Below are 17,217 nucleotides of genomic sequence, written 5' to 3'. Positions count from 1 at the left end.
TAACTTAATATTAAATAATTCCTTAAAAATGGTGAAAGCGAAGTAAATATTAAAACTTCATTAGTAAAGAAATTTAATTAGAAACTTAACGTAAACAAAAATGTTCGGCTTGTTTACTAGTATCAACGTCAACACTGAAAAGGCACAGGCATTTAAAGTATCATAAAAAACACCATTGATGTCAAAGCCTCTCTAAGGAAATTCAAATCTCTTTGATAACACTCACTCATCAAAGGAAGGTGGACATGATTTATCTAATCAAACCACTTTGAAGAAAATTGAATACCTACCCTTTCTTAACGCAACTCAGGCAATGGTGTCAGATTTCAAATTTCTTCACAAAATATGGTCAAACGAAACAAATTTGTAGAAAAATGAATTTTTTTGAAAAACATTCTCGACACTATAAAAAAAAACACAAAATTTTCCATATCCAATATGGCCACTTCGAAAAAAACATTCTTTCAATGTTCCAAAACCAATAGTGACCTTTTCCGTTGAGAACTCTTGAGGATCATAGATTCGATCATTTACAATAAATCTCATTAAAAGATTTTTGTGACGTAAAGGCATTTTAGGTATTTGGGAAATCCTTGCGGCTTTTAGGCTCAACTAAATCTTTAATTTGTTTTACGTAATTATAATTTATCGCCTATTTTACCAAGTGTCGAATAATTTTAACCACACCAGAAATTATTATAAGCATTTAAAACTGAAAATTTGTCTACCTACATAAAGAAATAGATCTAATTACTTTACTGAATGTAAAACTTTCTCATACCTTATTTTGTATCTCACTAACTACTTTATTTTCTAGTATTTTACACTCTTTATCTACCTTAAAATATGCCAATGACAATTGTACTCCTCCCTCCCGATTTTCCCTTTAAAAACATCATAACGCCATTTGTCCATTACGTAGGCAAATGGTAGGAAAGTTATTTTATCCAACGCCATTTGATAGAGGTAGTTAATATCTACTGCTGTGTCATCTACAGAAACAGGCACTAATCCCAATGCTTGAAGGTGCTTCGGAGTACCTACTGAGAGTCCTATAGCCTCCCCGAGTCCCTCGTGAAACGCTAAAAATACCAAATATCACATTGATATAAAAATTATTAATAAAATTTTACTAACAAGGATTGGCTCCATCTCTGAACACCTTCGGTTGATTTTTGTAGGCCATAAAATAATGAATGTGAGCCATTTCATGGTGGGCGGTGATTAAATCCTTCATATTTGGATGAGCGCACATTTTAATCCTAAAATTTTAAGAATCGAAAATGTATTCTGATACTAAAAGCAAAATCAATTACCTGTAGTCTCGTCTATTGCAAAAATCCCAAGCCGAAGGGGTGCACAAAACTACTCTATCACCCGGTTCCTCGAATATGGACCCCTGCCAGAAATCCAGAGGCATGGCACTTATATTCATGGAAACAAAGAAGTCTTCTCCAAGTCTAAACAGGTCTATTGGAGTGTAACCCTAAGGAAAAAGTACATATTTATTTAAGAAACTAGATCATTTTGTAATTTTAAACCTGTTTGGACATTTCAGGAGTAACGTCCAGAAAATTTTGGCCTGGATAGGGCTGAGTTATGTCGAAAATGTTACTCCAGCTTTGGGCCCACATATTCCCTGAAATATCCAATTGTTTCAGTAAGTAACAAAAACTCCACTTAAAATTAATATTCACCTAAAATGTGGCTAGGCAAAGGAGCCTGCCTATTGATCCTTTCAGGCCCATAGTATTCTCTGAGCCTCCGTCTGACGTAAGCATGCAGTAGTTCATACAAAGGCTTAATATCAGCCCAAACATCTTCTAAGTCCAATTCTAAACTGGGAGACTCGAATGGAAAAGACCAATAATCAGCCGTATTGGTAAAATCTGCAAAATTGCCATTAAATTTTAGCTGTAAATTTTATTCAAACTTACTATTTAATTTAGACGCTGCATTAGACAAGTGCACCATTTGCTCATAAAGCTCCTTCATTTTCTGTCCAGTTTGCCTTCTCCACTCGATCCAGACATGTTGCAGTTCATCCCAATTGCGACTTTTGGCCATAATTTTATTCAAATCTGGTTGCAGCCGAAGTCCACAATGGAAATGGTCGTTGAAGCTGCACACTGTGGCAGTATTGTAGATGGCCAACATATCATTTATTAGTCTGTTGTACTGTAATATTATGTAGATTTTATTTAAATTGGTTTAGGTAAATAAAAATATTAATTTAATGCTTGTGTTACGTGGCAAGATGATTCCAGGAAAGTGATTAGTAATACTTGATCTTAAACACCTTGTTTCAGTTTACGCTAATTCATTCATCCATTTAACACCAGCGTAATTATTGCACTTGATATAATCGAGTAAAGCACCTCACCTTCTTCGCATTCTTCAAATTATTCGTCATTTTTTTTTAATGTAAGATGGAAACTCATAAATGATGAATATTAATCAAGTATTTCTTCGCTTTTATTAAATTTGCATTTTCCACTCTTGTTTCATACTTACCCTATCAAGTTGATCAGGTGACAAGGCTGCAGGGCCAACCACAGAGTAATACCTGATCTGTCTATAGGTTCTTGCATCAGGGATACTGTTGAGATTTCCAGCCTGGTTGAGCAGCTCCCAAATACCATGTTGGAATTCAGAGTAAGCTTGTTGGGCTTGAAGCTGTAAAAATACATTATTCATACGATTTTCAAAATTAAATCTAAATATTTATATTTAAAATGTATGTACATTTTTAAACTCTAGAACCAACGAAAGCTGTTCCTAATTCAGACAACAGTTATCAATGCTTTCGTTACAGATTAAGTTTTTCATTATTTGACACGTTTTAAATAGAAACATCTGAGGCTTCTAACTCTATAAAACTAATTCTAAGATAGCATTATACCTACGCTTGATAACATCGTTATTCAAAAACTATGAGGTTTCAGATGCCATTCTAACTCTCTCATTAAAGCAACATTACAGAAATGAACGTGATTAATAACGTATTTGTCTTGTTCATGTGTACAAATGAAGAACCGCAAATAAATTCATGTTATTTCTGATGGTGATAACAGTTTATTTTATCAAGGCACAAAACTCAATTAGCAAAGTTATTCTTCGTTTTCCTCCGTTTGAGTTCATCTCAAACTGTGACTACAAGTAACCCTACTCACTCATGAAGTAGATAACGCCGTGATTACTTCATTTTCTTGGGTTCCAGTAAGAGTTTCTGACTCCTTCGTGAAAATCACTAACAAAATATACAGGGTGTTTCCTAAGTACGGTACATAACTTCGGGAGCGTATTCTACAGCTAAAATAAAGATAATTTTGTTATATAAACTATATCCCAAAAATGCTTCGTTGCGAAAATACAGGGTGCGAATTTTTTTTTTTTTATTACAATTTTTTTAATATTTCCGAAACTACTTGAGACATTTTAATGAAATTTTAGAGAGTTTGAAAGTTAACAACGATGCGAATTTTAGGCTAAAAACAGTGGCTGTTATACAACCAGTGGCGTGCGGACAGGGTAATTGCTGGATATTTTAAAGGAAAAATGTGATACGCCAATGTTCTTTTCCAATATTTTGTTCCTTTTTTAATTATGTGTTCGATTTGGAAGAAAAAAGGTCTCTTGACTTTTTTTCGTAGGACGCACCGTTTTCGAGTAAATAAATAAAAAACATTTTAGCTAAATTTTTTCATTATTTTTTATTATTCTTAAGAGAAGAAATACTTGTATGAAGATATGAATTTTTTTGTTGTGTACTTGCCTGTTTAGTAGCGAAATTGTCGACATGTTACTAGTCACCAACACCGTTTATTTATCTGTGTGTGAGACATTAAATTTCAGACAATAAAATTTTCACGCCCTGTATTTCCGCAACGAAGCATTTTTGGGATATAGTTTATATAAAAAAATTACCGTTATTTTAGCTGTAGAATACGCTCCCGAAGTTATGTACCGTACTTAGGAAATACCCTGTATATTCAATTTTATTTTAGTTAACGTTAAGATTACATGATCTAATCATTGTCTTAATAACATCGTTATTGTGTGGGTATGAGGTTTCAAATTTCTTTTTAAGTGTCCCATTGAGACAGCCAACGTGACTAGTTTTTAAAACTTCTTCATTCTTAAATCCGTCGCTTCCATATACAGTGTCTTCATTTGAAAACTTGCCACCGCAAATATTGTAGAAATGGATATACGTAGGAACGTGCTGAGTTAGGTGGTCTTGCAAGCTATGAAGGGGAACACTTTTGATATTATTGGCACAAACCTAATGGTCACCCTTTGTCACCCCGCTACCCTCACATGAAAATTTTCAATGGCGTCCTCCACCGAGTTGCACCCCATATTAAAGTCAATTAAATGTACAAAATATCGATACATTAAGAATCTTGATTTGTTAAAACGTTTTTTCAAAAATCAAGAAAAAACAAAAGAAAAACGAATTTAATCTTATTTATCAATGGAGTTAAAAAATTAACTTACGCGTAGCAAACAATTAAGAATAACGTTCTTATGCTTATAATTTTGTCACATTGAAGTCAAGAAATTTTCAAAATTATTCCCATTTGGTCCTGAATATAAATACAATCTGCTTTCAAATTCCTGTCGCACTCTTTGAAGTGTCTCTAATATTATGAGATTATCCGACTTTTTAGTTCATCAATATCTTCGGGATATAATATATTATCAACTAATTTAAGATGAACCCAAAAGAACAAAATCAAGAAGAATTAAATCGGGAGACTTTGGGGGCCATTCAATTGCTCCTCTTTCGCCATCAAGCCATTGTCGCACCGGCATGACATAATGTGGCGATGTACCGTTTCTATCAGAGTACCAAATATTTTCGTTTAGTAAATAACCGCTGTTATGATCTACTTACTACTACTACTACCATTATTACTAGTTACAGCCTCTGTTACAATATGACCAATTGACTCATGTAATGTATTGAGGTATGTCTTATCATCCAGGTTACCATCGATGAATAATGGTCTAATTACAGTATCTCCCAATAACTCAGCCCATACATTAACTTTTTGAGGTCAATAAATATGGCCTTCCCGAAACACATTAGAATTTTAGTCACATCTATAATAAAAATTTTCGTTGTTAACAAGTTAGTTAAATAAAATGTGAACTCATCGGAGAAACAAATATTTTTTAACAAAATTTGAAGTAGTGGTAATAAATCATGCATTGACAAAACTCAATTCTGCGATCGGATTCATGCTCAGCCGATACCCGATGAATTTTCATTTTGTATGGGTGGAACCTGCGTATGTTCGTCATTTTTGCAATAGAACCAATTGACATTTCAGTTTGTCGAGACACTTTTATAATTAATGTGATTGATTTACTTACAAATTGTCCCAAAACTTCAATTGCTGCAGCCTCATTCAATAGTTTCGTTTGATTTAGTGTTAAATTGGCTACTGAGCTTGTCGCAAATTTTGCTAGAAGTTGCTTTACGTAGACATGAGAAACATTTCTATGAGGATATTTCTCGTTGAAAACCTTAGTCATCTATCGAGGGGATTGGCTAGTCGCACCTTAAATTAAAACCATTTTCTGCTTTCTTCCACAGAATATACCATGTTAATCAAGATGTTAATGAATGCACTGTTTAACAAATACTAAATGACAAAATTTGTGCAAAATGAATTTCTGTCTGAAAATAGATCACTGAAATGTGTCGCATTTAATGAAAAACGATTATTTATTTATTTTTTTATTAAGCAGAAAAAAATATCAAATAATCTGAGAAGTTCGAATATTTATTACTTGTATTTGAAATCGTGGTATCAGTTTTTCCTTGACCTTTCAAAAGCGCTTTAACAAATCGTATTTTTTAATACACCGATATTTTGCACTTTTAATTATCTTTCATGGGAGGTGTAACTCGATGGACAGTGCCATTCAAAATTTTCAAGTGGGTATAGCGGTGTGGCAAAGGGAGGCTATTAAGTTTACGCAAGTAATGTCAAAACTGTGCCTCCTTCACAACCTGGAACACCACTTTTCTCAGTAGTTTCATATTTGAGGTGGCAAATTTTTAAATGAACACACTATATCAGATAACATTATAGTAGCTCTTACTACCATTCTGTTCTTTAAGCTAAGTCCACACTAACACAAAAAACATTCAACACGGTACATTTTTTTGTAACAATTTAGCTCGTTCTGAGTTCATGTAAAACGATGATTGTGATAAAGTCATTTCTGATTTTGTCAACGCTGTTAGTCTCTATGAAGACTACAGTATAACTGACTTCTGATTTTATCTTAATATGAAGCTATCGATAAGAGACAGTTACCTGTATCATTACAGAGATAACTTAACGGTTTACTTTATCTTAGTGTTTCCATAGATGTACTACCGTTCTTATCAGTATGAAATTTCAAATTTAAAATTCACCTTCCACTTTTTCATTAAAGCATGTATTTGTATTTTCCTTTCCCTTAATTGTTAAATAATATTAAGAAAGTAAGTTTATTTTAAGCATTGACCACAGTTACACAGGATCATCCAACCAAAATTTGATTTGTCCTTAATCTGAAAAATAAAAATTTCGAAAAATTCTCAAAATATATCAAAACAGTTTTTATCAGAGCCACGTGACACATCAAATTCAAGGCCTTTCACAACTGCATTGGATGGTGTAATGCAATTCACAATCTATTGAATAATTTTTGAGAAAATTAGCTATAAATTTCGTAAAAAAAGCAATACAAACTGAATTAAACAGTACGTAATGAGTGAAAAAACTTGTTTGTTAATAGAAAATTGGTTTCTTTTTGATTTTCTGCTCACAAATAGTCTTTGATTACTTTAGTTACTTTTTTTAACCGTTCCACATTCACTGAATGCTGTCTTCGGCCCTGCTATTGTATCTGCATTAAGTTATTTCTTAGCTGATCATTTGCTCTTCTTATTAACATACGTATTATTATTAAAAGCAAATGTAAACGCGTTACTTTAAGTATAGAACAAAAAGCAGCTATATTAAATAAATTGAGCAGTGGTGTAAGTGTGAAGAATTTAGCGCCAAAATACGTCGTCGGCATGTGTACCAACTCGGATATTATTAAAAATAGAACGAAAATTGAAGGGTAAGACACTATATCTCGTAATGAGAATTATGTAGTCAAGTAGCATTTAAATTGGGTTTCTTAAATAAGGCAATGCAGAGCTTGAGACGCGGAAGACCTTAAAAAAGGCTGAGCATCCAGAAATGAAGTATGAATTGTACTTATGGTTCCTAAAACAATGAGAGAAACGTGTGTTAATATCATGTGAAATTTTAGCAGTGAAAGGCCAGCAAGTATGTAAGAAATATAGAATAGACGACTTAGTGGTAAGTAGAGAATGGGTCTTTAATTAAAAAAAAAAAAGACACGGGTTACGACATAAAATCCTATGAAGAACTGTCAAACAATGCATTTGCTTCGGCACCTTTCATTAGAAAATTGTTGGTAACGATTCGAAGAAATGATTTCCTGTCTTCCCCCAAGTATTCAATGCCCATGAGTCGGGACTTTTTTGGAAAATTCTGCCAAGTAATACCTGAGTTCATCTTAAATAGGCTACAACCACGGACCGGAAATCGAGCAATATTTTTATTTTTGGTTTGTTTCGCTTTTAATTTCTTGTATTACCTTGTTTAATATACAGGGTGTTTCCTAACTACGTGTAAAAAATTTAAAGGCGTAATGTCGACTGATTTTGAGTCAAAAATGTCTAATAAACATGTCCGCAAATGCCTTGTTTCCAAGATACAGGGTGTTGAAATGTGACAAGAAAAAGAAATTTTATTTCCAAAATGACTCAATTTGGGTGTTTGAATTTTAGAAAAGACAATTACCATCAGGAAGGCCGTAAACAAAATCCATATTGGCCATTTCTTGATTAGTGTAATTAGGCATTGGAAAAAATTTCAAAACTGAGGTAAAATCTGATTTTTGGGACACAGAACTAAATTCTTTCACTTTATAGAGTAAAACACCAAAATAACACTGACTATCTTGTTTATAGTAGTGGAAGTACCAAAAAAAACTAACAATAAACAAGTTAGTAAATACCACCAAACCTTTAGAAGCCTTTTTCAACGTCTTTCAGTCAACGCCCTGTATCTTGGAAACAAGACATTTGCAGACATATGTTTATTAGACATTTTTGACTCAAAATCAGTCGAGAATGACGCCTTTAAATTTTTTACACGTAGTTAGGAAACACCCTGTATAGAGTAAAAATTCTATGGAACTGACCGCAAGTAGCACCCTCTATTAGGACCGCGGAAATTGCAAACCGCATCCCACTCATCATTAAAAAAAAACATAACTTTAGTAAATTTTCAAGGGTCTAGCCTAGATATTATCGAAATAGCAGCAAGAAATTTATTTAAATTTTAAATTTTAGCACCCTCTATACATCTGAAACTTTCAACTTTTAGATAAGGCGTATTTTTTCGAATCGCTACCATTCGACGTGTAACATCTTCAGCTGTCGGTTGTCCTATTGTTAACGAATGACCCTGTGTACATAGTATATCATGAACCCAAATATGTCGCTAATTCAGATCAGTCCTGTTTTAATTAGTCTGGATTACCGACTCGCACTATACTTTTACCTGGTATTGCGCCCAGTTTAGGGACGTTTAATTTCAAGATAACGTACCTGTTTTACTTCCAAATACCCTTTTTGCCCTTTTAACCTCAGTTTGGCGCTTACCTTTTTCGCCAAAATGCCACTCATGAAGAACGAATAAAACACTGGAATAGCGTTTTCTTAATGTACTTTTTTATTAAATATACACGTTGCGAACTCTACTAAAGATAAGATTACTTAAATTCACATCTTCTTCGGCATGTTGACTTAAGAAATAGGCATAATAATTATTTTCAAATTGTTTTGCTTTTTTGTCTATGTCTTTAAACTAGAAATTACATAACCGAAAATAAAAGAGTTCAATAGCAAACCAACGAACCTCGACCAAAAATAATGTCAAGTTTAAAGGCACTATTGCAACAATATGATACAAAAAGGTTCTCACATTCAAGCCTATGGTCAAGGTACCAAAATAATTCAAAACCACTCATTTAAAACTACACATGGTATTATAAACTTGATCCTCGAACGATTCAACTAAACTCCGACCATTGTTTTCATAATTTGTTGTTAATTGAGAGTAATTTGTTTTGAGTCTTAAGCAATTTTTGCACTGGCATTGATGAGCCGTTTATGGAACATTTAAAAATTTTAATACATAAAAATAAATTGCATTTCCTCTACGAACTATTAATGTGAGGCCTACCCCGAAGAAAATGCGTGCCATTATCGTCATGAGTGTTTATAAGGTCGCAAGGCCTAGACTTAATAATAAACAATTAAATCTACGCATCAAAGGTGCAACTTATTAACATAACTTTATAAACTAGGTTTGTTGTTCAGTTTTATGGCCGTTCATAAGTAGAATGTACGGTGCATTACTAAGGTCACCATTAATTGCAGACCTCTGTACATTTGTCTTTAGTTGAATAATAATTTTTTAGACAATAAACGATGCAACTGCAAGTGAATTTATTATGGTTGTTCTATTCAACGAGGCCTCTCCCAACATTTTTTTAAAACTACTTCAAGCAGAATTTCTGAACAATAGGCGCTGCATTTGATGTTCGTTATAGTTGTCATTTTAATTAATGGTCAGTGAATCAGACATGTTGTTTACAGGATTGCTGCCGCTCCTGAGGTTTGATTACGTACTGCTAGTATTACTGATGATAAAATAAGTACTTTTAATTCACGGTTAGGGCAGGATTACCTGGCACATGAACGAATTATAATGATTAATGTTACTCGCAAGTGACACTGATTCATCGAAATGCCTCACATCATTTAAATCATAATGGGCAGACACGGAATACGTAATGTAAACTAACTTCAATGAACTTGAGCTATATAAGAAAACTGGTCTTCATAAATGTCCAGTGTTGAAAAAAATCAAGCACTTAAAATCAAAAGAGTGTTTTGATCATTTTTATCTTTGTTTCAACATACATTGTAACTCATGTTGCGTAACCAAGTCGAAGTTTTTTGCAAGAGATATAAATATTACCTACAACCACAAAGAGTCATGAATTTTCCTTAAATCGCTGTGCTGTGCTGCAGATGATGGTTTGGGAAAGGTTTAAGTGCAAAAATATTTTCATACAGAACGTTTGTCGAAATTAAGATCGTTACTTTCATTGAAAAACGTCATAATGCTATCACCCTGTCTTAAACCAAGGCCTAAACCCATTAGTGGTTACCGAGGCAAAATTGTTTAATCATGGTTCAAGTTTGGTCCTGCTACACTGCTCGGCCCTCCAAAATACATAAAGAATACAAATAATTAAATATACATAAGAAACTTACGACAAATTGTTGTTATTGGTAATTTTTATGAACGTTAGAATTTATGAGAGTCTAGTATAGATTAACCCAACTTAAGCCACGATACAACTAAGGCTTAATCGCTAATGTCTTTTATTACAAGAGGGATTCCACGGCACTGTGGCATGAGTTGGGAATGTAGGAACATCCGGTTTTCATTATATAATTGGTTACAAAATGAATCATGTTTAGTCACAGATTACGATATTTATCACTTTAGTATCAAATATGAGAAATCTTAGTTCCGTTCTAACTTACGATTCCGTCACCATGTCCCTTCGTGATACGGCCCTGATTTCTGCAAGTTCGCTATCAATTACAAAATTTGATAAAGATATCTTTTGGCTTTCAAATACAGTTTTACGGAATTGTTAGGAACTTCTAAAATGTATAAAATCTAAAATCGATTTCTACTCTGATTTTTCACGTTCTGTAATACGCTCAAGGTACGAGTCTAGACGTACCTACTGAAATTTTTAAAACGTATCTAGAACTCGATTTTTAAAAGGATCAAGCATCGAGTTTAGCCTTCCGCTTTGCATAATCCCCTCATGATCCAACTTGTAATTTCTGCAAATCTGTGTCAGGAATCGATGTTGGCTTTGATGTTTACTTTTTGTAATCCCAAAATCAATGAATTTTTACTTTACTTTGCAACGAAGGTTTCAAGTTCATAATTTTATAGAGAATTCTTTAGGTTATCAAATCCAATAGAAAATGGTATTCGAAGTTCCATATAATTATCAAGGAACCGAAAATGTATAGACTCAGGATTTGTCCAAATTTGAAAAAAAAAATACTTTGGGGACTCGAATAAGACTTTTGCCTTATTTTATATTTAAGAAGGCTAAGTAACACTAGTTAGGTAGAATCACTAATTCATAATCCTATATCAACTTTTGATGACTTTCAAAATTAAATCGCGACAAGACCAAAATAAACTTAAAAATTGTCATATTCAGATGCTAAAAACTTGATTTATTACAATTACTGAACCAATTCCTGATAACTTGTGACAACTAGAAAAACATACATATAACAAAATCTGTCATTTGAGGCTTACAAAATCGCAACGAAAAGAATACCTATATGTAAAACACAACGTTGCATCATATTTAGGAAAATCATATGAAACTCAAATTAAATTTTCAAAAATCAGATAGAAGTCTTGAAAAACCTCAATATGGTTAGAAAAAATCGACAAAAATCAATTGAAAATTAAAAAAAAAATTTCAGAAAAACGTTTAAAAATTCGAAATAAAAAAGGGGCAAATCATTTTGATTCGGTATTAAAAAATGATAAAATCTTAAGACAGTGATTTGTGAGAATTATACAGATATATTAAGTTTTATTTTAACCTCATAAATAAAATTCGGAAACACGAGTATACAAGGTGTTCTCAAAGATGAGTCATTTATTTTAACAGCTGGTAAAATTCCTAAAGAGAAGTCCGTTTACCAAAAATTGTTTATATAAAAGTTGCAGAATAAGAGAGTTAAATAATATCAGATTGTAAGCTCCAAGTCGCAATAAAAATTAAAAATTTTGCTATGCTCACCGGTAAAAGGCATTCTGTTCTACAAAAACTATTCAAAATTTTTAGCATTTGTTCGGTTAATGCAAAGTCTTGCTCGGCGGACTCAGGAGTGACTACATGCATCAAAAATAAAATCCCGATGTCCACGAGTAACATTACAAGCATTTTTAATGCGGTATTATAGTTCTTCCACATTATTTACTTCTCCATCATGATAAACTAACTGTTTTAAATAGCCCCATAGAAAAAAAATCGCAGGGCGTTAGATCTGGGGAATGTGCAGGCCAAGAAAGGGGTCCATTCCGTCCTATCCATCTATTAGGAAACTCATTATTTAAGTGTTCGCGAACTTTTTGTATGAAATGTGGTGGAGCTCCATCATGTAGAAACCACATATTCTCTCTAACATTTAAAGGAATATCTTCTAATAAGTCTGGTAGATTGTTTTGAAGGAAGCCTAAATAATATTCCCCCTATTAGCTGATTAGGTAAAAAGTAAGGTTCAATAAGCATGACATTTACTACACCAGCCTAAACATTTACCGAAAATCTGTGCTGAAAATCACTTCTTTTTACAGCAGGCGGAACTTCTACTGCCCAAACATGGTTGTTGTGGAAATTATTCACACCATTTCTTGTAAACATAACCTCGTCGTAGCCAAAATTAATTTGGTAAAAATTTCATTTATGCTGTACTCATGTAAAATCCACTGACAAAAGTCAACTCTTTTAGGAAAATCTTCGAGTTATAACGCTTGTACCCGTTGATAATGGTAGGAATAAAATTGTTCTTGTTGTATAGTTTTTCATACTTTACTATGAGCAACTTCTATTTGAGCTGCTATGGACCTAATGCTCGTTGTTGGGTCGTTTCCGAAAATTTCTAAAATTTCATCTTCAATCTTTACCATTTCTCGTGGAGGAATTCTTCCAGCGTGGCCTCCTCCATCTGCGGAGCCGGATGATTTCGTAAATGAAACCTTTCCGCGTACAAGCAACGTTCTGCGGCTGCATTTTGTTGGCACACCCCGTAAGTTAATACTATGTCAACTAGTTCATTGTTTTGATGAATGTGTGCCATTTTTACCGCACAAAACACCCATAAATTAAAAATTATACACGAATTACTGTACGAATTTATTTAGCACTGGTCAAATCGAAAATTTCACTGAAAGCCGGAAAACAAAAAAATAGGCATACCCAGTGTCAGTAGTAAACAAACAATTGTTTACTACTAAAATGTTTTTACAACGCGATAGTCGAAAACGGCAAAAAATCAGATTTGTATTAGAGTTTTTAAATTTCAATTTTTCTAAATAATTGTTAATAAATGCTTTATTCTGCAACTTTTATACAAACATTTTTTGGTAAACCAACTTCTCTTTACGAGTTCTACCAGCTGTTAAAATAAATGACTCAACTTTGAGAACACCCTATATATAAAATTTTATAAGTTCTGAATTTTATGTGATACTGCTCTAAAATTCACTAGAATTGAAGACTTTAATGCTGTCGTTAAGAAAAAACAGCACTTGGATCAAGTTCTAACCAGTTGTCTGCGGATTCTAGATATTCTACATGGACGCTCATTGGACGCAGGTATATAGTGCTTTTGTAAAGTATAGAATAAATTCATCAATATTAAAATGAACGTGTTCTAGAAAAAATCATCTGACGAGTCGATATAGTTTTTAAATATTAGTCACATTCATGGCGTCATCGTTGACTGAGGTATGACATCATTGGTCATTTTTTTAAACAATAACCCTTGTTTTTTTATTCAAAATATTAAAGAGCATATCTTTTGCAGTATAAACCGAAAAAATGAGGAGGTTACATTAAACATTTTTTGAGAAAAACACTATTGACTTAATTTGCAAACTTTACAAAAAAATTTACAAATTATCAAATACGATGTTCAAACTAAGCTTCATTCGTTGCCTGACAATAAACAAGATGATAAATAAATTCCTTTTAAAAACATTATGGATAACGTCTTGACTTCTAAATCGTATTTCTTCACGAATCCGTCTTTTTAAAGCGTCAAAATTTAAGTACTTAGTGGAATACACTTTGCTTTTCAAAATATTCCCACAAAAAATAATCGATGGGCCTTAGGTCAATTGAATGAACTGGCTACTCTATGACTCTTCTTGATCCTTTCCAACGATTTGAGAAACATTCCTTTAAATATGCTCGTATAGATGCTGCATAACGGAGAGACGCTCCATGCTCTTGAAATAGTAAATTTATATTCGGCAGATCGGTTTCTTCTGGATCAGGATATAAAGTAACCAACATCGGGACTCTTCTTGAAAAAAAAAAAATTATTATCGTTCTCCAGTTAAAGCACCGATGGAAAAATAAGGACCTGGAATTCTATAGCGTATTATGGCACACCAAACATTCAGATGGTGTTGGGTATGAAAATCAAATGCTCCAATGAGGATTTTTAGAAACCCATAAACGATAGTTTTCTCAATTGATGAGGCCATTTAAAGTAAATATGGCTTCATCAAGAAAAATAATTGTTTTTATAGACTTCATTATTGTTATAGATTTCGTGAATTAGTTCGCAAAACCGATTTCGACCAGCGAAATCATCTTCAGAGTTCATGAATTAATTGCATTTTATACGAATAATACTTAGTAGCTTTCAAAATGTTGTGCACAGTGGAAAATGGCCCTATTACAGAAAGATCAAACGTTTTTTACTGTAAAGTTTGGATCTTCTTGCGGTACCATCAAAATATAAATTTTTTCGCCTTCCAATACCGACGTTCGACCAATTTTTAGTAGATCTCGAATATGTTTAAACTCCTTAAACTATTCTTTGGTTAATTGGTTGCCGATCAGGATGAACTGTATCAAACAATTCTGCTGCTTGTGTTTGGGTACGCACTTTATATCTAAATCCGTTTATGCAGAGAATTTCAACTATTTCCCTTTCGGTTAGCTTGCACATTTCAATGCTATTTTTCTCAAAAAATTTCTTACATAAACCTCTCATTTCTTTTCGTTTTATATTTAAAAAAATATGCTATTTAACGTTTCGAATAATAAAACAGAATTTGTCGTTTAAAGTAATGGCCGATGGCATTATCGATATGACTAATTAAAAAAAAAAAAATTCAAAAACTAAATCGATGAGTCGGATAATTTTCTCTAAAACTTTTCACACTTTACGAAAACACTGTATATACTTTATAAATAGGTCCAAACGTTACGCGTTCCACCAATAAAATTTAACATAATTAGAGCGACCTTTAAGTAAAAAAATTGAGTACTCGCCAATTCCAAACAGTGGCGTGCGGAAGCCAGATATTCATATTCTAACCTACGCAAATCCAATGATACGAGCTTGGAAATCAACACTACTTATATTTCAAACTTTCATATACAGGGTGTCCTCGAATTACGTGGCCAAAATAATACCGCAGATTGTTTGAGTGAAAATAAGTCGATTTAACTAAACTTCCCTCAGTCCAAAAGTTGATAATTATGGAGCTACAGGGTGTTAAAGTTGAAAAAAAAATCACATTTTCTTTAATATCTTTCGATTTCTTTGAGTTAATTTCACGAAATTTTATATTTGAGGGTGTTTTAGGATACGAAATTCAAATTTATTAACGATTTAGTTGTTTCTTCTAGGAGGCGCCACAAGCGACCATTAGGACACATTTAAATCTCTGTAACTTTTTCGTGCCACGGTGTATATTATTTTGGTATTTAAAAACCTTTTTCTCTACCTTTTATACTTAGAAAAGGTATACTTTATTGACGTCGCTAGAAGCAACGGTTTTGGAGAAAAATGCATCTAAGCCTGATGATGCATGCAAATTACCTTAAAATTATTTTCCGTTAAAAAAAATTAATTAACTCAAAGAAATAGAAAGATATTAAAGAAAATGTGATTTTTTTTTCAACTTTAACACCCTGTAGCTCCATAATTATCAACTTTTGGACTGAGGGAAGTTTAGTTAAATCGACTTATTTTCACTCAAACAATCTGCGGTATTATTTTGGCCACGTAATTCGAGGACACCCTGTATATACAGTGTGGTAACTTTAAGTGGAATAAATGCGGCACCTACATAGCATTTAATTCTTGCAAAATTTCTTAAACACGTCAATTTTTATTGTACCCGATCCATTTTTTAGTAGTATTCTGATGCTGCAAATGTCAACTCCGTACCTACGGAGATAGTTACAGTTAAAAAGGGGGATCAAGTGATACATAATTTTAAAGAACTTTTCAACTTGACTTCATCTGATATATTATTTTTCTTCATAGAGCAAAATAATACTAAAAATTAATTATTTTCATATTTAAATGTTGTTTATTTACTTGCAATTTTTTAATGAAATATTTATGAAATACCACATGCACGCACTTAAATATATAATAGATATAAAATAAAATAATAAATATATTATATAAATAATAAAATAAAAGTCCTATTATTTTTCGTCAGAGAATCTGGTTTTTTCGTATTTATTCCATTATTACTTCCTGTGACGCAGAGATTCCCCTGTATAAATAACTAACAGTGACAGCACCCTATTAGGAGCAAAAATATCTTTACTACTATTGATCAGTTGCTTGGTTCTACAAAAAAAGAAAGAGAGCTAAACATCGTTCTCTCTCTGTGATTTTCCTAAGAGTCTCTGCTTCTCACGAGATGAAAAATTACCACCACTACCAGCACTGATTTTATGCGTACAATTATACACACCATCTCACAATTTCATCATCATTACACTCTAACTTTCGACGTTTTACTCCTCATAAACCATTTTCACTGTGTATTCATTTTTTCTTGAGGAAGTAACAATGGAACAAATACGGTGTGAGAATAAGTCCGCATATATCTCGTATAATACTAATTCAAAAGCAATCCGCATTTTCACGCCATTGTTCTGCGTTATGATGCCCATGCAGCTTTTTCCTATGAAATAATTTAGGTTTGCCACGCAAACTAATCAAAACATGTAATTTTTAAATGTAAACCGTACAAATCAACTGACAAATCTACTTTTTTGCCATTCCCAGGATAGAGAATCCTGCGTATTCAACTGTGCCTTATCATTTTTGCTACGATATTTATGAAATTCTTTAAATAATGCTCCCCGTAGTACTCTGTATATAGGCCAATTTTTTCATCACTAGATAGCTAAAAAATTGTAGTAGAAGGTTCCACCTTGAATCTCCTGACAATTTCATTGGCA

At 32.8% G+C, this 17,217-nt stretch overlaps 1 protein-coding gene across 2 annotated transcripts in view; it reads right to left on the bottom strand.

The window, feature by feature from the left end:
• The window catches only part of Ance-3 (angiotensin-converting enzyme Ance-3), a 71,624-nt gene that overhangs the window by 51,014 nt on the left and 3,393 nt on the right, over positions 1 to 17,217 (bottom strand). For both annotated transcript variants that reach the window (XM_066282974.1, XM_066282973.1), the window contains 7 exons: positions 2,515 to 2,676; positions 1,938 to 2,178; positions 1,698 to 1,889; positions 1,542 to 1,639; positions 1,317 to 1,486; positions 1,138 to 1,262; positions 839 to 1,082 (listed from right to left, as the gene is read on the bottom strand). In XM_066282974.1, coding sequence (XP_066139071.1) covers positions 839 to 1,082; positions 1,138 to 1,262; positions 1,317 to 1,486; positions 1,542 to 1,639; positions 1,698 to 1,889; positions 1,938 to 2,178; positions 2,515 to 2,676 — 1,232 coding nt within the window. The remainder of the gene's footprint in view (positions 1 to 838; positions 1,083 to 1,137; positions 1,263 to 1,316; positions 1,487 to 1,541; positions 1,640 to 1,697; positions 1,890 to 1,937; positions 2,179 to 2,514; positions 2,677 to 17,217) is intronic.

The sequence above is a fragment of the Euwallacea fornicatus genome, chromosome 6, assembly GCF_040115645.1.
Source record: "Euwallacea fornicatus isolate EFF26 chromosome 6, ASM4011564v1, whole genome shotgun sequence".
NCBI classification, from domain to species: domain Eukaryota; kingdom Metazoa; phylum Arthropoda; class Insecta; order Coleoptera; family Curculionidae; genus Euwallacea; species Euwallacea fornicatus.
The sequence above is the reverse complement of the archived record's forward strand: the minus strand, read 5'-3'. Positions and strand labels throughout refer to the sequence as shown.